A 22374-nucleotide genomic window follows, 5' to 3' on the forward strand; every position below is an offset into this window, starting at 1 on the left:
GAGAGCAAGGCTCTTCTTTGAATATATTATATATGAAGAAATATTCAATATATACTTCCCGTCTTCTTACCAAGCCCAACAAAGTCGCTGTTTCCCATGTGCGTGACCGAAAAGGTTTCCCATTCACATATCCACAATTAACTCCAAGTGCTGAGTTCCTAGCCCCCCCCCCCCACCCCCACCCCCACGCAGCCCAGTTTGCGCCTCAATTTTCACCGGGGGGTAGCTATATCCGCCGATGCAAGCAACCCAGATACCGGCGGATCCAGTTACACCGGATCTACCTGCAGCTTATACGAGAGATCGTGTATGTCACAACGGTTACGTAAAATGGATATGCAAAACTGACTTATCCAAGATGTCCATCCAAAAATATCTCGCTTTCACCGCCCTCAAATGGTCCCGGTCATGCGCCTGGATATCTAGCGCTGCTTTATACCCAATCAGCCTTACATCTCACGATTTGGCATGGGAAGTCTATGAATCAGCGCATGAATATTGGCGGTCATAGCAACGCAACAGCAGCCCAAAGCCGTGTAAATACCTTTGGAGTGTCTTGTTTGCGTTGGTATCGATCTAACCGGAAGTGACACTAAAATTCTGTCGTGCATCTGCCTCTCTCCCACATATGAAGTTCCGCTTCAACGAAATGATGTTTGATCAGGCAACAGGTGCACTTCATTGAAAATTCAAATGCAGGTTATGAAAGATGTTTACATTAACAAAGTTACACCTTGTCCCTCAGCTTTCACACCATGCAACCGCCTCTGTCATTTACATACATTGTGTTTGATCGAGTATAGCCCCACACAACTTCTACCGGTGGTTGGCATGAGACGACAACCCAAAATGGGACTTGATTCGATTAATTTCACATTGGCTATCGCATGCACTAAGGTGTTAAAAATGTCGAAGGCGCATTATAAAACCAGTCCTTTATCAATTTCTGTCCTAAAGTAATTTTTTATACTTTAGCACAACATGTAAAACTAAGCGATGAAAAGTCATGAAATTTCAAGGTGATTCTGCTTAGAATGTGGATATGTTCAGCAGGAAAAACGGAGAGGGCGACCAAAAAATCCCTCCCCCTCCCCTCACACAGAAGTGTGGTAACTTATCACACTATCAGGAATTGTACTGATCTTCCTTCAAATATTCGTTCTGAAATGCGCCACCTGGCCCAACACCATGCATTTAAGAGCCCTGGAGATAGTACAGCTTAACTGTAGTTGCGCTGCTTGTTCCTGGAAAATTCACGGTGGCCTTTGTAAGCCATTACTGGCCGACCGGGTCCGACCGCCGAAGCCACAAGATGTCCAATTATCTGATGTGAAGACTCACTCAACCTGCGCTCTTGCCCGTAATAGCTGTTCTTCGGGGCTTTCCAGGTGCGGCGGCATCTGCTTCAGGTGGCCTCCGTCCGCTGTGTCGTCGCGGAGATCACTGATATTGCAGTCCGTGATAACGGAGGCAGGGTTTTCTGACCCCTCTCCCCTCTGCTTTTGTCCTGTGCTAATATGGTTCCCTCTCCAACTTTGAGAGAAAGTCAACTTCGCATTTTTCTGCGGCGTTTGTAGGCAATTAATTTCACTCAAATTCTAAATCGCCCCGATCCATGGCATGGATGTTGGATGGATCCATGTCCTAGCCCTTGCCGAGAGAAGGACCTTTGGAAATGAATTACTTGAAGTGTATGTACGCCGATCGGTCACCTACATCCACCACATGTTCGGTATCTCTGCGCTTAATGAATCTCTAGTCATCGTGTAATTCATTGTTCCTGTCCCAGTAAGGATGCGTTATTTCGCAAGCATGCCCACGTTTTTCATGCATTTTGCACAGACTGTTATTTAATTAAAATTTACCGCCAGTTTTACCAGCTTTCTGAACACCCAGCTTTTGTCCACCCAGGCTTATCAAATCTAACATGTGCATTCGCCTTGCCCGAATAAGAGAGCGCGTACCGACAGACCAACCAACAAGATGATGCGCTGATCTTTCCCACACATTTGATGCTGCTTGACTCTGGGGCGGTTGGTTGGCTTCACAGAAAGAAAGGGCTCTGAACCGCGGCGCCCGCATCGTCCTCAACCTAGATAACGACAGTCGTGTGTCTCCTGCAATGCTTGAGTGCGGTTAACCTAAAATACCTGCTGTGATTACCGAACGGGCCATGATGACGATGCGAACCATCCCGCCGGGCACCCGTGCCTCGAACCGCTGTGCAAACGGGTGATCGGCATGGCCTCGGTGTCTGCGCGTGCCACTCGGACCACGGCGGGCGGTGTGTGGTAGCTCCCGCAAGTGCGCACCGAGTTTGCGCGCCGATCATTTTTTCGCGAGCGACTTGCATGCGGAATTCGCTGCCGTCAGACGTGCTCTCCCATCCACTGTTAACAACCCGGTCTTTGTTAATAGCTTGGTTGCTGGCACGCCATTAAGGTGAATTTGTCACGCCGATTTTATCACCGTGTGTAAGGTCGATGCCTTTTTACTTTCGTGTCCGATATGTGTGTCGTGCATGCTGGAAAAGCAGCGGTATGTGACCAATCTTATGAAGTATCCTAAATAATATATATATATATATATATATATATATATATATATATATATATATATATATATATATAAGCGGAGAAGTGAAACAAATGGTGAATAAAAGAGACCCACAGCAGCGGAACTCATGCGAAGTTGGTGAGGCTATATTTACTAGCGTTTTCAACTCTGGTGTCACTTTCTCCCAAGCCTGCATTGTGGTTCTCTTGTCTATATCCTAACCACAAGTCATACCACGCAACCTGATAACGATGACATCTAATTTGTGTCATTATAGATGTGTGCAAAGGTGCAGCCCCACATGAGTTGGGCTCTTTTGACAGTGTGTTTACGCACGAGGATGCGAGGAAATGTAGAAGCAAATCGAAGCCGAAGCTCTCACCGCTAAATGAGATTTACCGCTTGCGCTATTTGCACCGTCCTGAGTCTTTCTGCCCTATTTTCATTAAGGCTTATCAAGGCTGTTGAAGCCTCTACGCTTCAAAAATCTACTGTGTCGAGACTACCATTGAGCACAAGACCCAATGCCAGTAAATTCTGCCGTTGCCCGGAATTCCGTGACCGGATGGTAGGGGTCAGGGCACACACAACAAGCACCGCTTAGCGCGAGCTCTGATCCCAGAAATCCATCCATTCAAAGAGTCTGGATCAAATCCTTAAAAACTGTGTTCAAGCGCGGCTAACTCATGTGATGCCAAAGCTCATCGCCTGGGTCATTTTCATTGACCGCAACCGGTTCGTATGCATATCTTCCAATCGTGCAGCCCTGGAAAAAAACTTGGACAAAGCCTGACACAAATGGGTGGCGGGGGGGGGGGGGGGTGCTCAACCATGCCTGGAAGTCTGTTCCCTCCCCGCATATTTACGTTCCTGAAGGAGGGTTTGTTGCCGCCATGCATTCAGACATGAGACAATAATTGCTTTCTCGTACTTGCCTTTCCATTTTTTACGGTTTCACTCACTTGATAACAGTTTTATTTCAGCTAGCTGCACCAACTAGACATTATTTGCCGCCTTGGTTTCAAATCTACAACCACGTATGTATAGCCCCGTTGCAGCAAATATAGTTATAAAAGGTCATCAATGTTACCTGGTATCTTTTTGCTGGTTCGGACAAAACCAGCGACGAACCGCGTTTTAGTAAGCCTCTTGTCGTTCGTGCATCTCAGGGTGAAGTCATGTCTTTCACTCGACAATTTCAAAACGGCATTTATGTAGGTGCTCATCCTAACGATCTCACGTGCGTCTCACAAGATTCGCTCTCCTGGTGCAACGAACTCCTCAGTTCTTTACGTTTCAGCGATGTTACCGAGCAAAGTAGCCAGGGAAGATGCCTTGAAGTCAGCCGTCGTCTCTTGGTTAGAACGGACATCAACTGCGGTCAAGTCGTATTTCGAGTCGTATGCAGCGTCAGGACAATTACAATTCTATGTCTGAAGGTGTGCGCCATTATCTGTCGGTATGCACTTGGCGTCGCATTTATCGCAAAGGTTATACACTAAAGGGCGTAGTACTTTGCCTGTGACGTGAAGTCGTAAGATTTTCGCCGGATTCTGATAGATTTAGCAAGAACCAGCGATGTCCTGGTGAAGAAAAACAGCTGCCTCTTCCAAATGGTGAGTAACTTTAAAATTGCTGTCCCGAACTATAAGTGAGGTTTTCTCCCCTAGGGCTGTAGATGTTCCTGTGCCTCAGATTTTGGACCAGCAGTGAAAACCCAATGGAGTTTTAATTTGTTGCCAATAATGGATGCCCAGAACTGACAGCTTTCGTTGTTCTATGAATGACACAGCATGAAACCAATCAAAAGCATTTGATTGATACCTACGCGATCGCTGTGTTCTGGTCGCTGAAGCATTGGTGGTGTGATTCTGCTGTTTTATTATCTGATTTATGGTTTGCGGGCTGCATCGCCGTGACATTGTCGTGCTGCTGTTCTGATCTTGCCACTGGTCTGCATAATATCCAGCCGTATGGTGTCTAGCTGTGGCACCAGTGACTAAGCTCGGTTCTGTCGCCACAGCGTCTTGCTGTGGAACCATTGACCGAGCTCGGCTCTCGCCACAGCGTCTTGCTGTAGAAACATTGACCCAGTTCGGCTCTCTGCCCAGGCTTGTGTTTGGTGGCTGCGCTCCCGGTTTCGGGTCGTCGCCGTGCAAACGATGCTGATAGCTGCGCTGCTGGGCACCTGTCTTCGTCTGCTGTTGATGCTGACATCGCCCGAAAGGCCACCTAACCGGTGAGTAGGAAAATAAATAACGGCGCGCAAGTTTGTTAGGATTACAAAGCAAGAAAATGGCAAACACAAACAAATGTGTGCGGCTCAAATTGCTCAAGAGTGTATGAAAAATGCTAAGCACGCCTCTTTCTGTGACACAGAGTATCGTACTTGGATGATTAAAAGGGCAACTGCATGCAACACACGCTTAAACCATACGAAACTAGAACTCTAAGCAAGCTCATTGCTATTGTTGGGTTCCTCTTAGTCGTCCGCCTTAGCTACGCACGAGTCTAATCGTTATCTAACACACAATTTCTCGTTAACATCATATAATTACTTAGAGGTGTTTACGAAGTGGAAGCTTCGTAGTTATGGACCCTATTGGTACGACATTATTTTCTCAAATGTTTTGTTGATGTTTTGTTTTGTGCTCATGCTCAAGACAAATACAGTGACATGGAACAGTGCTGTTGTGTCGTAGCGTGGAAGGGTCATTCTAAAAGTTTGGAGGTCATCAGGTGCTGTGTTTTGAAATATCACAGTGCATTGTGCTGGTATCTGATGGGATTACGGCTACATTATGCATGTTTTAGTCTTAAGCGAAGCAGGAAAAAGAAGTTAAAAGCAACAGCCTGCTCAGGGCTCACAGAAAGTGACAAAATGCGCCACAAATACATTCGGCAGCGTGTCGGTTTGAAAACATGCAGGCGTGAACGATAGTCGTCACCGAATGTATCGTAGATTGCGCATCCTTTCGAGTCCAAAATCGCTCCTTCCTCTCGATTAAGGTTGAATCTATCACACAATGGATCACCCCGATTACGTCAGAGGCGCTCTTCACCTTCCCATCCTCCAATCCGCCGTCTCATTAAAATAATCACAAACTGGAAGTAAGCACTTGGTCATATTGAGTGTCTGGCACCTAATATTGACGAGCAGGCTAGAAGTGCGACCAAGAGCATGGCCGTCATTTTTTCGACGCTCGAGGCAGGGTGCACGAGTTGATCCCCCAGGGTGGAACTGTCAATGTCGAGTTCCCTCGTACAGTTCTGAGACATCCGAGGCGATGGAATTCGCTGCAGATGACCTGACATGTGGCGCTTGGTGGCTTCAACATGATAACGGGTCTGCTCACTGGACGATGAAAACGCGTTGGCTTTTCGGACCGCACCGATATTTCACTGCTACCGCGCACTCGTCGTAAGATTGGCTATCTGAGATTTGTTTCTCTTCTACAAGATAAGCTTCAACTCCACGTCGCTACCAGGTCGCCGTTTGGACCACTAGATGCGTACCACGCTTTCCAATTCGCGTTCGTGTGATTCGTACGCCTCTCTCTGGGCCGCTGGCAAATACTTTGCGTCATATTTGCAGCGGAAACTTGCACTGAGCTTTAGAGCGGCGGCTTGTTCACGCATAACGTAGGGACTCGACGCGCATTGCACAGGCGCCAGAGCAGCAAGAAAAGGAGTAACATTTGCACGTCAGCGGGCGGTGACAACGTAAATCAGGCACGTCAGCGGGCGGTACAACGTACATCAGGCACGTCAGCGAGCGGTGCCAACGTAGATCAGGCATGTCAGCGAGCGGTGACAGCGCACATCAGGCACGTCAGCGGGCGGTGCCATCGTAGATCAGGCACGTCAGCGGGCGGTGACAACGTAGATCAGGCACGTCAGCGGGCGGTACAACGTAAATCAGGCACGTCAGCGGGCGGTGCCATCGTAAATCAGGCACGTCAGCGGGCGGGGCCAACGTCGATCAGGAACGTCAGCGGGCTGTGCCAGCATAGACCAGACACGTCAGCGGGCGGTGACAACGTAAATCAAGCACGTCAGCGAGCGGTGCCATCACAGATCAGGCACGTCAGCAGGCGGTGCCAACGTAGATCAGGTACGTCAGCGGGCGGTGCCATCTTAGATCAGGCACGTCAGCGAGCGGTGCCAACGTAGATCAGGCACGTCAGCGGACGATGGCAACGTAGATCAGGCACGTCAGCGGGCGGTGCCATTTTAGATCAGGCACGTCAGCGAGCGGTGCCAACGTAGATCAGGCACGTCAGCGGACGATGGCAACGTAGATCAGGCACGTCAGCGGGCGGTGCCATTTTAGATCAGGCACGTCAGCGAGCGGTGCCATCGCAGATCGGGAACGTCAGCGGGCGGTGGCAACGTACATCAGGCACGTCGGCGGGCTGTGCCATCGAAGATCGGGTGCCGCGTTGATGTCAAGCTGGTATGTGCTGCCAGTGGGGGCCGGACTCCACTGCGTCTGCCCGCTCGCTTCGAGACATCTTTTGGGGTAAATAACCTGCTGGTGGATAAGCACTCTTGGTGTTACGTGGGTAGGATGGCGTATGCCTTGGTTTAAATGGTGGATCGGCTTCTCGTATCTAGGCCTATCGTATTTTTATTTCCGGAGACCTGGACCTGTGAGATCTCTGGAACTCTGAAAAAGCAGAGCGTTTTGGATGGATCGTCTTGCAAGTGGTTCCATACAATTTGCAGGGGGTTTAGCTAGTCAGTCACGTATAAAGTATTACGTTATCAATCATGAAGTATCGCGTTACTTTAAACGGAGCGCTTCGCTTATATCAACATGTGGTAAACATTTTTCTGAGAATATGATGCGGGTGACTGAGACGCTACTACGGAAATCAAAGTCAACATGTGCGTCTTCAGGACACCTGAAATAAAAACCATCAACTGATAAGGTATATAGATGAGACAGTACTGTTGACCTTATTCCTCGTAGAATAACCAGGGAGGGAGAGGTAATGTATTGATATTTCGGTTACATGCCTTTATCGAAATATATTTCAGTTTCGGTAATAGATATTTCGATAAAGGTATGCAGCCGAAATATCAATATATCTATCTCTCCTTTTTCAGGTTATTCTACGAGAAGTAATGCTAGCATTACTGTCCTATTTTATTTCCATTATGGTTCTTGCAACTGTCCTCAGCAATCCGTATATAGTAGATATCAATTAATCAGTGATGCTAGTCAGGCTCTGATTTTCTGCGATAAAACTAAAGATAGCGCTACCATCCTGATGCACCCTGGACACGTCCATGTCCATGTAGTCGTACATAAGCGCCACTCCACAGCGCCATAAAAACCACAGCCAGGAAACTTGGGCAACCCTGAGAGCCTGAGCCCTCTTGGAACCCAAGCATACGTCACTACGGCGCCCCAAAGCGTGAATGACGATTAGAACGTGGATGGTATGGCATTTGTAATCCCTGGTGTAAATGATGCAAGAGAGGTCCTTCCTCTACTGAAAGGCTGAGCCCGTGCACGCCACGCCCTGTGATCGGATGAGATTGTTGGTTGAATAATGGGGAGCAGGCTCATCGCATCGGCACCACCACGGAATATGGTGCGAAGGTTGCGCCTAAGGTTGGGAAGGGAAGGCAAGTTTGCATAGGTGGAAGGTTGCGCTTCGCTGTCGCTCTCACTATATGGATACGCCCACATATATTGTCGTAGCCACTATTCGTGAACTCCTTGGAAACGGCATGCAATGTGCAAACATTTAATTAAAGACAAAGGCATCATAAGGTGTTTTCACTAAAACGATATCTGACGAATGCACGTGAATGGTTGTCGCTGTATATGCGGCTAGGAAGTCCACCTGATTCGCCTAATGCAAATTAAAAGACCGAATTCATTCTCGTTTGATGTTCAGTCTGATAGCAAAACTGGTTTGTAACCACCACTACCCCACAAAAAGTGCAGGTGCAGTGGTCACCGTGCTTGCCGATGGCTAGTGCAGATGTTTAATATATTGAAAGACCGTAGCCTATTCTCCGCCATGCGTTGCAGTAAATCCTTTGATTCTACTGCCCAGTGAATCACGCGGCAAAACCTGCGAAGATTCGGTTGTATTATAATGTTTTGATACGTTATTTTGTATCGGCGCAGTGCATAAAAGGTTCTTATGCGATTTGTTGCGAACGCACCTTGGTAGCAAAGTGCATCGCTAAAACAACAGCTAAAATATTTCGTTAAATGACAATAGCAATCCAAGAGTTAAAGAAAAAATATGCAACAAAATCATGATTTTAGATGGAGGCAGTGAACCCATGGGACGTTTGCAAGAGGACTTATACAGCGGCCCATATCGGACGTTTCTAAAGCGGACACGTGTACAGTATAGTTAGTTATAAATGAAAACAGCGGCACTATCCCTGATCGTAATTGGCCGTAAGCACCTTGCTTGCAAAAGGCTCTTGTTCGTCATAAATGCCAGTGTAAGTGTTCCGTGCCGTTTGATATTATTATAGTGATGAGCCTCCATCAGTAAGTGAGAGAGGCACATCACGCCCTCTCACTACAAGTCCTCCCGCATCTGGTGCTGTGCTGACGCCGCAGCCTCTCAGCTGGCTCATCTCAACTTGTCCTCCCCAGGCCGAGGCATGTCAGCCGCGGCCCTGACCAGCCCGGCCTGCTGTCTGGTCCGGACGTCCAGGTCGAGCTGGACGCCGCCGCCGCCGCGCTCCGACCGCTGGCCGACTCCTCTGACGTGGCGACGCGCCGGCAGGCGGCGGCGGCGGCCCGCGCTCTGGCCAGCGCCGCCGTCCTGCTCGGCCTCGCGCCCGACGTCAGCGGGCTGTCGTCGGCGTCGCCCGGCGCGCCCGTTCGCGTCTGCCCCGAGCATTACGTCAACGCCACCGTCGGCTACCCATTCTTCTACGACGGCTGGCGCACGGCCGACTGCGCGCTGCGCCGGGGCTACGGCCGCCTGCTGACGGTCGTGCTGACGGTGACCGCCGACGACGACGTGCCCCGGCTGCGCTCGGTGCTGGCCGGCCTGGCCGAGCTGTACCCGGACGTGCCCGTGCTGGCGGGGGTCACCGACTCGCTGGTCGCGCACGTCGCGCCCTTCGACGGCGTCACCGTGGTGCCGCTGGGCCGGCACGGCCACGAGCCGGCGCCAGGGGACGTCCTCGACCGCCTGGTGGCGCTCGTGCGCACCGAGTACGTGTTCGTGGCCACCGAGCTGGTCCGGTTTGATTCGGATGCGAACCTGGAGCGGCTGCTGCGGGAGGCGGAGCGGCAGCGGGCCAGCGCCGTGGCCGGGGCGGTCCGCCGCACCGACGGCCGGTGGACCCACGGCTGCTTCCAGGTCAGTCTCTCCAACCACTCGCTGCGCTACCGGGCCGGCTACCACCGCTCGGAGCACGAGTGTCTGCTGTGTGACCACGTGGCCGGCCCGTTCGTGGCGCGCACGGCGCTGCTGCGCCGCTGGCCTTTCGCCGCGCACGGCCGTCTGCCGGCTGAGCGGCTGCTGCTGAGCGTGCGGCACGCTGGCGGCCGCCCTGCGCTCGTCTGCCCGGACGTGATGTTTCACGTGCGCGACGCATCGCGAGCCGAGGAGACGCAGCGCACCGACGGCTGGCTGGAGCTGGCGCGCCAGCTGGGCACCGTCCTGGTGGAGCCGCCCGAGGGCGGGCAGCTGCACTTCAGCTGCTGGCAGCTGCAGCTGGAGTGCGTGCCGACGAAGGGCCAGCTGCTGTCGCCCTGCTGCCGCCGCCAGCTGCTGGAGCTGCTGCACGCCGTGATGGCCCGCTGCCAGGAGGCGGGCGCCACCTGCGAGCTGCAGGAGGGTACACTGCTCGGTGAGTGGATGACACTCAGGAGGGCACATCACTGCGTGACGCTGCTAGTAGGTGGCGATGTGCCGCTAGGGAACGCTTGTTCATTGTTCACCCTGGTCTCCAAGCCTGACAATAATTCATCCCCATCCTGTCCACTGCATCATGGGAGGCGAGTTTGATCGCGAGATGAGCAGTGTGCTGTCGTGTTCCGACTGACACCGGGAGGAGGACAGCATCGCCGGACCCGCCGCCCGCCGCCCGCCGGACCCGCCGCCCGCCGCCCGCCGAACCCGCCGCCGACCGTCGGCCCATCAGATATCGACCGCGAACACGTGACAGCGCCCCACTGTCGGCAGGTGCCGTCAAGCTGGGGACGATACTGCCGTGGGAAAGGGACGCTGACATCGCCTTCAGCAGCGCCGACTTCGACAAGCTGGACAGCATGAAGAAGAGGTTTAGCGACGACGGCTTTCGCTGGGTTCAGCGTAAGCATAGCACATGGAAACACATTTTCATAAGTAATGGAAGAGCCATAAATAATAGAAGAAGGTAGCACAATCCGAATGAAAACAGACGATTTTTTCTTGAGGGTCCGATCCACTATTCGGGAATGAAATCACAGCACACTGGCTGTCACTTTCAAATTATAAAGCGTCTCCGGCATCCTCATGTTTTGCTGCTGGTTCGCATCGTGCGAAACGTAAGAACGCATCCCCTTCTTAAAAAAGGGATGCATTTGCTTTCATACATATACGTTTATTTAGTACAACGGCATTGTTCAATGTCTGAGAAAAATCGTCTTGACAGGCAAAGGCGTTATGAGGGAATCCTCAGGCAACTGGAGGGAGTGTTCCACTTCTGTGCGTAGTTTTGAGCTGAAGTCGTCATTTTGAAAGTTATTCGATGTAGTCCACAGCCCCACCCGTCTTAAGATCTATAACCCTCTAGTTTCCGGGCTAGACGCCCGCGAACATGTGCAGTCTACTTCGTGCATACTATTCCACGGCCATTTAGGCATGCAGAACCTCATAGTAACGTCATTCAAACACTGCCACCCCACAGGCCAAGCGGCGTTTAAGGCCACGAGGAATATTATCGCCCAGCCGTTCAGATCTGGCGTCCGTGAGCGCGACTTCCAAATATGGTGGACGTTAATTGGCTCTCAATGTTGAGCTAGCTGTGCAACCCTTAATTATGAAGCCTCTCCGTGCTATATAATATAAAAAGCTGGACATGGGCACTTCACTTGCTAGCTATTATGTAAATAAGACTTATAATCAAAAAGCTTAACAACAATATCATTACCGAGTATGTGAAAACCAGTAATTATCTTACACTCACGGATAAATATGCAAGCACAGCCATGAGAAAGCGTCACGACACGAACACATAACGATATTTGGTTCAGCGAACTTTCCCAGTCCATGCTGTTATCTCCCGAAGTACTACAAGTAAGTGGAAATTTCGCAAGGCTAGCTTGACAGTACCTTAATGTGATACAAACGTTCCATAGCAATATCAGGCAATGGTGTTTTGAGAAGAAGATTTACTGAGTATATAAGAAATGTGCTGCCTACAGCAGTCTTTTCCACTAAAAGACACAGCTGTAGCTATAAGCGAGTTTATTTCATCACATCAAATGCTCGCTTCAACATCTTCAAATATTGTGCATTCCCTTTTACCCGGGCGACCCGGTCTGGACCGGTCGTCATGCCTTCCACCAGCTGATGTCTTTGTAACCACTAATGGGGGGCCCGTGCTGTGTTTTTCAGCAAGACGGGCAAATCTTTAAAAGGTCGCGCCGTATTTTTATTTAGTATATGCTTTGCAATGATGTGATCAGGCGTTTTATTTTCCGGCGCCTTTGTTAAAATACCACAGTTTTACATTTTCGTTCGATCAACATGTAATCATAGAGCTTTCAAAGTACTCAAAGGTTGAAGAACGGTTCGGAACCGGGCCAAGGCCTCGAGGTATCAGTGCTGCGGCTACACTGGACACTGAGGCAGGAATTACACCGGATCCGCCGTCGATCATTACTGTTGGCAGTGTTCCGCAGAGGGACCACGGGCTTGCTCGCATGGCTTTGATCTGATAGCGTTTCCGATCTGACACGCTGCCAACTTTTCAAGCTGACAGGTGCCAAGGGATGACTGTCAAATGACCACATAATCGACTCACCATTGGTATAGCGTTCGATGACAGACGAAGATGAACAGATTTTTGAAGACCTGCGATGAAAGGCGATATAAATGATTGACATTGCAGACATGCATGTTTCAACAAGCGCCCGGGTCGCTGGTTGGATACCCTTCGCTCGGGTGATGGGCCAGTTTGACCCCCCTGAGGTCTAAGGAACTACGAAAGCTAGAGACATTAGATTTACAGGGTGTTTTAGCCTGTATGTGAGCTCACTTAAGCCAAAGTTTGAAGATCATAGGTCGTAATATTCGTGTCAAGCAAGGTCCAAACAATGTCAAACTTCAAGTTGGTCCCCAAAGTGCCCAAAACCTGGATACCTCTTCTAAGCAAAAGGCCACATGCTCATTCAGGGTCAGTGATCTTCTTTACCCTTTTAAGGTCACGTTAATCAAAATCATGGAAGACTGCTTTGAGTTTTGCAGTTCAATAAGCGACAGACCGCGTAAGGCCGTATGATCCTAGAGACAAAAATGTTGACAAGAGTCATTTTAAGCCAGCGATCTACTCTGACCTTAACAAAAAATCCATAGAAAATGTAGCAATGCGTGTCATGTTACCAATAGATCCGGAATGAGCACCAGAAACTACCGCAGACAGCCAGGCCCTAGAGTAAGAAAACAAGTTGGTCTTGACCTTGGTCTGACCTTCATACCTGACCATAGGTCAATGGGATTTGTTCATTCAATTGTTGTGTTGCCTAAGAAAGTATCTCAGAGATGTATGGCTTCGTTTAACACTCCGTTGTCCATCAGATTGAACGATTCCCTAGAAATTGACTTCGCTGAATCCATGGCCTGGCTTTGACCTGCCATGGGTCAGTTAACTTCCAAGGTACATCAAAATTGTCATGTCAAATGATTGCTATTCAATTGTCTACAGATGTCCAAAATTTGGCGTGGCTACGCCGCGCCGTTCGTTAACCATTCTGGAAAATCTTTGGGGGAGGGGTTAAAATGACCCTCGCCAGGGCGCATGGTAAAGGTTCTGTCGATACGTTCTGGCCAACGACAGAAACATATGTACACCAGCTTGTGTTGCAGCGGGCCTTGGTGAGTTCAAGTTGCGGAGAATTTGACATCCCCATGACTGCACAGCGTAGCAGCCTTGCTGCCTTTCATCGGCCTACGGAAAGTCCTGAGCTGCTTTGGAAAGCTTACAAACACTCTTCGACATACCACCAGACGTGAGAAAGCTGAATACGAGGTTCTGATGGCTCCTGATAAGAGATGGGCAATGACAATCGCGTGAGAGTGGTGTTTTAGGTTTAGTTTAAGCAATCCAAAGTGCATCCTTTGGCAGAGTGACTTGTCTTAATGAATGGATCCGCACCCGAAGGTTATATACATACACGTGCTTGGATGACAATGTTGTTGCTGATGGAGACGTAGGCCTGTATGTGGATCATCCACAATGAACTTGTGACTTTTCAGTCCATCGTCAAAATAGTGAAATGACACAGGGAGACTACCCTGAGGGCAGGTGTAGACATTTCTTACTGTTCAGCCCTCAGCTACACTTGTTTTGCAAAACTACGCCATTACGGCTCGCAATAAGCTTCGCTTGTTAGACCACGGGCAGGGCAAATGCAGTAAGTGCGTTTCAGCAATCGCCCTAATACCGCCCTAACTACCAATGTATTTCTGGAACACGGGGTTTGACAGCAAGTGCGCGATGCTCACGGCGTTTGACACGAATCAGCTAACACGCAGCGTCGCGCGAGACATGATATGAACGTAAGCAATGGACCGTAAAGATGTGTACGTTGGCGAATTCCGTCTAGTGCTGCCAGCTGGAAACCTAAACCAAACCGCCCTGTACGCGGGACCGCGTACTTACAATCAGGCTAGCGCAGTCATGTTGACAAAGCGCAAAAAAGTATTGCTGTTGTGTTTTCGCGCACGTCTGATATATCACTGCGGTGCATTCGTTGACATGACGCAAGTTCATATGTGTGCATTACTTTTGCGTCCCCTTTGTGCACTTATTCTGAGCCACCCTGTGCAATAATAAAGCGTCACCAAAAACAGCGAAAAAAAAACGGACGAAGTGAACCCATGGGAGTGCTTAGACTGGTGAAATCACACCAGAGGTCTCCTCTCCATGGTGTCGGTACATTAGTGCTGCTGTAAGTATTTTGATCGGCAGACTCAAGACGACATTAGTTTTGCACGACATTTCTTTTGCTGAAAAGCGTCTAGTGTAATTTCGTAGTGTCGTAAATACATTTTTGGGGATTAGCTCGGAAAAACGGCCAAGCCTGCCCAAAATTACGCAAAACACGGGGCTTCCCGGGTGTGGCACACTGTACAGGCGGTGAGTGAACTCATACCCGGAGTGGCACTTATGTCACATATAAGTTTCGCAAAGAAGAAATGTCGCGTGTAAATAATGACCATAAGGTTTTGCAGTGCAAGTAAGGCTAGACATGGGTTTGTGAGGTATAAGTTTTGTTCCAGGCCACTAATGTCGCCCTCATGTCCGCAGTAGATGTAATGGCATGCATAAGCAATGATTACTTAAGCTTTTACAGTAGACGTAACGGCGATTATAGGTTGTTTAGCACGCACCGGAATAACCGACTGAATGCCCTTTGCTGGGGTGAGGGTCAATGTGATTTCAGATCTTAGAACCTAAGAGGGCTAGAGGCACCAAAGTGACAGGATATGCTGGCCTGTACATGAACTCACTTTTGTTAAAATTTGAGGTAGGTTGCTATGTCATGACACTAGGGTCAAACAAGGTCAGATTCAAGATCGGTGTCCAAAGTGTTCCCAGACCTTTCCATGTAACCAACGTGAACCTAGATTGGTGCTCATTTAAGGTCAGTGGCTTTGCTTGACCTTTCAGAGGTCATGGTGGCTAAAATCATAAAACGGTGCTTTGATTTGTGCATTTGAATGAGGGCCAAGGATAACGACAGGCAGTACGTTCCTAAAAACAAAATGTTGATCTGGGTCATTTTATGTCAGCGACGTATTCTGACCTTAGACAAGGCAGTGAAAGATGCATAATGCGGTTCTTGGTATCAGTAGTTTCAAAAATGAACATCGGGGACTATCTCATACAGCGAGCTCTAATGCAATACAACAGGTTGATTGTGACCTTCATACCTGACCTTAGGCCAATGGAGCTCGTTAGTTTAGTTGCTGTATTGCCTAGGAAACTATTACGGAGATGTACGGCTTCGTCTAACACTCATTTGTTGCATCCGATTGAACAATTCCCTAGATATTGCTTTCGCAGAGTCTATGGCCTGACTTTGACCTGCCGTAGGTCAGTGACCGTACAAGGCGCGTCTAAATTTTTGGTGCCAAACGATTCACTATTCAATTATCTGTAGCCTTGCAAAATTTTGCAACACTGCACTGCTCCATTTGGAGATCATTCTGGAAAATTTTAGGGGTATCAAATTGACCCCCACACGGGCGCGTATTAAGCATTAGTTTTGCCGCCTAGCACTGATCTAGTGCATAAATACTGGCACTAGAAGTAACGTCGCATCATTGTTCTCGGCAAGAGCTTGTTTCTGTCGCACTTATGTCGTAGAACCATTTTGATATTGTTGTTCGTAGCAAACAGCATGCGAAGCACCTTAAATGCAATCGAAGGCGATGTAGCCAGGGCGAAGGGGTGGTCCGCACGTGTGGTCGATTGAATAAACCTTCGAGACATGGGTCTACAGTCACCTATAAATGCAAAAGTGAAGCCTGTTCGTGTGAAAACTGTCGGGCACCGTTATCACGCTTGCTAAAGGTAGACGAGAACAATGAGTTCTAAATGCCAAATCGCGTCGGGGTTGGTCGTTCTAAAGTTAATTATGGCACGGTTTTATGAAACGGACGATTGAAAACGCTACGTGGAGAACGTTGGCTGGTGGTCTTTTAAGGAGCACCAGAGACTACTTCGATTATGCAAGCAGCTGGAGGACGCAAGACAGACTTGTCTGACAGATGAAACGAAGCCTGGCACGGCTATGTGCCAGACTTTGTTTGCCTATGTCTTGTTTTTGCCTAGGCTTTGTATGCCTCACTGCTCTGAATTGATTATGGAAAGTCTCCATGCCCCCCACCCCGAGAACGCACTAGCCTCGCGCATCATCACACAGAGTTCGGAACGCTTGTTGAGTGGAATTTTTCGCTGCGTCTGATGACAAAGCGGCATGTGGCAGCTTTAGGGGACGGCGAAATTAGCCGTGGCCCGGTAGAGCCTGGCCTGTGCTATGACTGGTCGCATTTCCCGAGCCAGGAATATGTACGAACTTGGCATGCACAAAATGGCTATTAATATCTAGTTCTTTAGCGTCGCAACATTAGAGGTCACGACCACGGCGTGAAGTGACCACGACCACGACCAAGCTCGGCGTGTGATTGGCTGAGGTCAAGACAATATCAGACGCTTAAACAGTACCGCAGGTTTAGTTCCAAATGAACCCTGGCGACTGACCAACGACCATGCGTGAGCTGTCCAGCGACGATGGGCGAGGCATTCAGGTGATTTGGGAAGGACCGGTTTAAAGATACCGGAGAAGGGTAATATTTTCAGATATGTTGACAAGCGTCCATCAGACGTCCACAGACCTTGGGCGTGTTTGTGAGGACATTCGTTTGCCGTTGGTCAATCTATGTTAAGGTAGCTGGTGACATTTAAGCCAGCGCGTTGGGTTTATATAAGTTATCACTTGTATGACTAGTACGTGATAGCTTTGTCAATCCAAAAGCACACTGCATGACTTCACTTCGTGTACTTTCGTTAGCGCTGAGACCTCAAGAGCATATCAACGTTACGTCAAACCCTACGAATGGCTTCGCGCAGCATATGTTTGACGAGCAGGCCAGAGAGCTGGTACTGTGCTAAGCAGAACGGGCTCCAAACACCCTTAGTGTCAATGTATAAAGAAACCTGATCAATGCACAATGCATTGTAGGCGCATGACTGTTAGTAGACAAATATCCCAATTCGAAAACTTCCGGATGTTAAAATGAGTGAAAATGGCAGTGTTTGAACCATGGGAAGTGTATTTGGACACTTATACCCCAGACATTATTTGTGTTTTGAAAAGACTACGACAGGTGCTATCTGTAGAATAAAGTTAACGGGCATTATGTCATGTTGAAGCAAAGACCTTTGAACTAACTGGCGATGCCTTTTTTCAAACTGGCCTAGACGAACTTCGTTTTTTAGTTCCATCATACGCATCTTTATGATGTCGAAAATACTACTTTCATGACATTTCGTGCATCATGGGTACTAAAGTACTGAGAACACATCAATGGCAACGCCAGTAATGAAAACGTCTCGTGACATACGTCATGAACCTTAAATGAGGAGTTAATGTTATGTTGGGTGGATTCTACGCATCTTATAACCCCTGGGATTAATTTTCAGCAAATATGAGGCATGAACGTGTTAAATCGCCCTGCTGGTGCGGCACTGGGTGGGAGGCCGCACCAGGTGTCAATCCCGAGGTATTTTCACGGGAGGTGAATGCTCCCCAAATGACACTTTTCTGCACTGGAATTATGAAATGTGTTTCGCCACGCTTGGAGTTGAGGATATGCAAAACATGGACGTCGTTATAAATAATGACATCTACTGCCAACGTGCAAACGAAAAAATGTCATCTTCCTAAGCATCAGCTACAATATGCGGAATAACGCAGCCTCTGTCCAAATTGCGCATGGCACAAACAGGGACTCTCAGGTTTTAAACAAACGTGGCTTGTGTCAATCTTTGAATTGCCGGAAGTGCCGAAAAACAGGTTGCGCGAGACTTATCGGACTTTAAAAACCGCGTGGCTGACTGCACTTTCACATCAGGCTGCGGGTTTGACATCCCCAACACCAGTGATAGCCCACGCTTCCGACGTGGCCCGTTAAAGGCGGTCAGTCAGCAACTGGTCTGGGGAGAACGTCAGACTGTCACCAGGTGGCCGCGGTCTGCCGTCGAATGACAAAACAGATTTTTCGGTGCTATTTGGCTAACGTACAACCAAACGTAAAAAGCCAAGACCCTCCGTTCGACTGGGAATGCTGTACTGGGACGGTGCTCTCTAGTTTCTCGCATCGAGTTCCTGCGCGTATATGTATTGGAGGACCTCTTATTGCTGAGTGGCATAGCTGAGCTCTGTGCGAATAAAGTAGTTTGCACTGGCACCACCCTGTGTGTGTTGTTGCAGGGACGCCGGCGTCATGCTGTTACGAGAACCGCACCACAGGCGGGTCGGCCCTGGTGCTGACTGGAGCGTGGCAGGCGGAGCTCTGGGGACAGCACTGGATGGACACGGAGAAACTGCGTGACCAGGCTGGACTGCCACCAACCAGGTCAGGTCGGATCAACGGGGGCGGGGGGGGGGGCAGCCTGCTGGGTGTGGGGCGGGCCCACACAGGCCATTGCCACAGGAACGGGCCGCCACGCCCGACACGGGCCGGGTACACCACAGCTTGACGCACGAGCGAGGGAGGGGGGGGGGGAGGGAGGGGGCGTGACCAGGCTTGGGGAAAGGGAGGGCCATTTTGAATTTTTATTTGCATGCGCTGTCGCAAGAGTGGTTCTCTTTTTTGTAAATGTTGGAGTTCAAGCCCCAAAACTCCATATCCATAATGCGACTACTGTTTGATGACGCGGTCTGATGTCTTTCCACCATGTACAGACCGATGTCACTTAATATACCAGTCAGCGCGATCCACATAGACGGCTGTGAAGTAAACACAACAAAACTGCCCGCTTCATTTTTGTCGGCGGCATTTTCGCTGCAGTTCGAGGCCAGCACGTTTGACGGCAGCGGAAGTCGACCAGCTTAGTTCCAAACCCTCGTAACGACACAGCTGCTCCAGCACGTCTGTCGCGTTGTCAGTGTGTTGGGTGGACCTTCGCTGGTGCTTCGCATGTATACGCTTACTATCTGGACTTTTCCCGGTCGGGCAATGCTGTATTCCGTGCGAGGGACTCCAACCTCTGCTCCGCGAAACACTGCCGTGTTCCCCACGAACGCTCAAAGGAAAGGAGGTTAAAACAATGGAAAAAGTGAAAATGAAAGGCTGTGCTAGTTTGCCCATGCAAAAAAGACCGGTAAAATTAGCAACTGCCGAAAGGTCACAGTAATTTTCACAGGCATCGGCTCCTCCTTTCCCCAAGTGATTTTGCAAGCCTGCGCCCCTGTTCTCTGTAGTTGTTCTGATGAACGGCTGCTGCTACCACACCCGTGTGCCAAAGCAAAATAAAAAACATTTATCATGAATGCAAGAATGAGCCACAAGAAGTTCCTCTAGTTTGCAATTAGTCACGCTCAGTATCACCATTTGGCAATATTCCTGTGTGACCTGTCACCAGACCATCATACGTGGCAAGAATAGGTTGGGGGCTAAGCGCTCTGAATAGGGGGCTTCCCAGCTATCGGCCATGGCATCGTCTACAACTGATTTTGGTAGCTTTTTCTCCTTTTGGTAACCCCTAACCTGACACAGCCGGGTGGTCAGTTCAAACCTGATGTAACCTTGACTTGGGGCGTGAACGAACCGCAAAGAATGTTGCTGAAAGCTACTGGCTCAACCGATCTGGTAGCCAAATTTTAAGATAAGCCATGAAGTATCTAGAGATGTACTTAAGTCGTTGGACCTCAAGGCATCTTAAATAATCACGATTCGTAACTGTGTACCTTAAAGGCTCCATCCCTTGTTTGTATTTCTCGGAGCTTTTTTATTCGAAGGGAGCAGCCTGCACGATTGTCCTCTTTCTCCAAGAGCATCTGAGCGTTTGGAGGCCATTTCCGAACCACACGAACCCCGGAAACAGCCTGTGTCACTAATGACTTTCAGAGAAGCCTTTTATCATTTCGAGGCACTCTGCTATATAGTGCGTGACGTTCGCTGTTTGTACTCCGTGTCGTCAGGGTGCTGCTCGACGGCCGCTGGTACCCGGCGCCGCGTAACCCGGGCCTGTACGTGCGTAACCGGTACGGACACGAGGTGTACCGCCACGCCGAGCACTGGCTGACGACGGGGATGAAGAGCGGCTGGGCAGCCTACAACACCGCACGGTCAGTCGGCTGATCCCTGCATCACCGCATGGTCAGTCGGCTCATCCCTGCAGTACCCCATGATCAGTCAGCTCATCCCTACAACACCGCACGGTCAGTCGGCCGGTCCCTACAACACCGCATGGTCAGTCAGCTGATCCCTGTAATACCGCATGCTAAGTCAGCTGATCCCTACAGCACCCCACGGTCAGTCAGCTGGTCCGTACAGCACCGCGGGGCCAGTCGGCTGATCCCCCACAGCGCCGCATGGTCAGTCAGCTGATCCCTGCAACATCGCACGCGAAGTCAGCTGATCCCTACAACACCGCACGGTCAGTCGGTTGATCCCTACAGCACCGCATGGTCAGTCAGCTGATCCGTACAGCACCGCGCGGTCAATCGGCTGATCCCCACAGCACCGTATGGTCAATCAGCTGATTCCTGTAACATCGCTTGGCCCATCAGCTGATCTCTACAGGATCGCATGGTCAGTCAGCTGATCCCCACAGCACCGCATGGCCAATCAGCTGATCTCTACAGCATCGCATGGCCAATCAGCTGATCCCTGCAGTATCTCAGGGTCAGTCAGCTGATCCCTACAACACCACATGGTCTGTCAGCTGATCTGTACAGCGCCGCAGTCAGTCAGCTGTTCCCTGCAACACGGCGTGGTCAGTCAGCTGATCCGTACAACACCACACGGTCAATGAATTGGTCCGTACAGCACCGCAGTCAGTCAGCTGATCCCCCAACAGCGCACGGCCAGTTAGCGGATCCTTACAACACCACACGGTCAAGCAGCTGACCCTTTGATTCCCCCCCCCCCCTCCCGCCCACTCATTCATTCATGCTCGCTCACTATGTGCGGCAGATGTGCAGCCGCTGCCCGCTATGAATGTGCTCTAGCGGAAACAGCGCTCATGATGCCATTTCGAAACGATGCGTGGCATATGATCAGCACGTGTCTGCTGGTTGGTTTCATGCTATGCTGATCGGTACACTGCCGATTTTGCACCCTCAAATCCAATATTTAAGTCAGATCAGGTGGAGTATGCCTTATGGTGCAAAGTCGTTTCTGACCGTTTGAACTCGGTCAACTCCACTGTTCAAGTTTCGGTCCTTTAGGACCTTTCGAAAAGGCCCGAAAGGCGTGCCAAAGGCATACCCGGGCCCGAGATGCTAGGCGGGAATGTACGATTGTGTACAGTTGGAGTGCCTTTAGCTAACCTAATTTTCGCCACAGCCCTTCCAAACTTGATCGGGGCCCTCGAAAGTCCCAGCCGTCAACCCCATGGTTATGAGAAACAACAGCAATGCAGGTAAAACCGAGCCGCACAACTTTGACCTCAGTCCTATTGCCTGGCAAGGATGAGGGTGGCGAGAAAAATCAGTGTGTCCCCTTTCCTCCCGCCTCATCTTTTCTGATGCTCTGCTAAAAGTCGGATGGAGTTGCATCTTTGTGGTGAAAGGGGGGAAATATCCGTACCTTCCTTTGCCAAAAGCATACGATGAACAGCCATTAAATCGGGCGACACCATGATATGCCGTGGACATATTTTCACCCCAAAGATCAACATTGGATAATAATAAGCTAATCGATTCGACAGTCCGCAATCGACAGTCCGCCGTGGACTTGCCTTGTTGTGTTACAGGTTCGTGCCCTGCCCGGACCCCGGCGGCCACTCCTGCCTGGACCAGTACCTGACGGACGGCGCGCTGCAGTTTGATCGGCCCCTCTGACCGTCCGGTGGCCGGCCGGCCGCCGGGCGACGCCGGTC

The 22374-nt window shown here is 50.0% G+C and overlaps 1 protein-coding gene across 2 annotated transcripts in view; it reads left to right on the forward strand.

Moving 5' to 3' along the window:
* Positions 1-10119: 10119 nt before the first annotated feature.
* Positions 10120-22374, forward strand: part of LOC119108586 (uncharacterized) — a 12527-nt gene continuing 272 nt past the window's right edge. The window contains exons 1-6 of one of the 2 annotated variants that reach the window (XM_037232176.1): positions 10120-10401; positions 10737-10865; positions 18758-18902; positions 20471-20617; positions 21840-21915; positions 22249-22335. In XM_037232176.1, the coding sequence (XP_037088071.1) occupies positions 10125-10401; positions 10737-10865; positions 18758-18902; positions 20471-20617; positions 21840-21897 (756 nt within the window). In that variant the 5' untranslated portion in view covers positions 10120-10124 and the 3' untranslated portion in view covers positions 21898-21915; positions 22249-22335. Of the gene's footprint in view, positions 10402-10736; positions 10866-18757; positions 18903-20470; positions 20618-21839; positions 21916-22248 lie in introns of both variants that reach the window. The other variant, XM_037232175.1, reaches the window with a different exon arrangement.

Source organism: Pollicipes pollicipes, unplaced genomic scaffold (assembly GCF_011947565.3).
Source record: "Pollicipes pollicipes isolate AB1234 unplaced genomic scaffold, Ppol_2.1 Scaffold_6686;HRSCAF=7923_pilon_pilon_pilon, whole genome shotgun sequence".
Classification (NCBI taxonomy): Eukaryota; Metazoa; Arthropoda; class Thecostraca; order Pollicipedomorpha; family Pollicipedidae; genus Pollicipes; species Pollicipes pollicipes.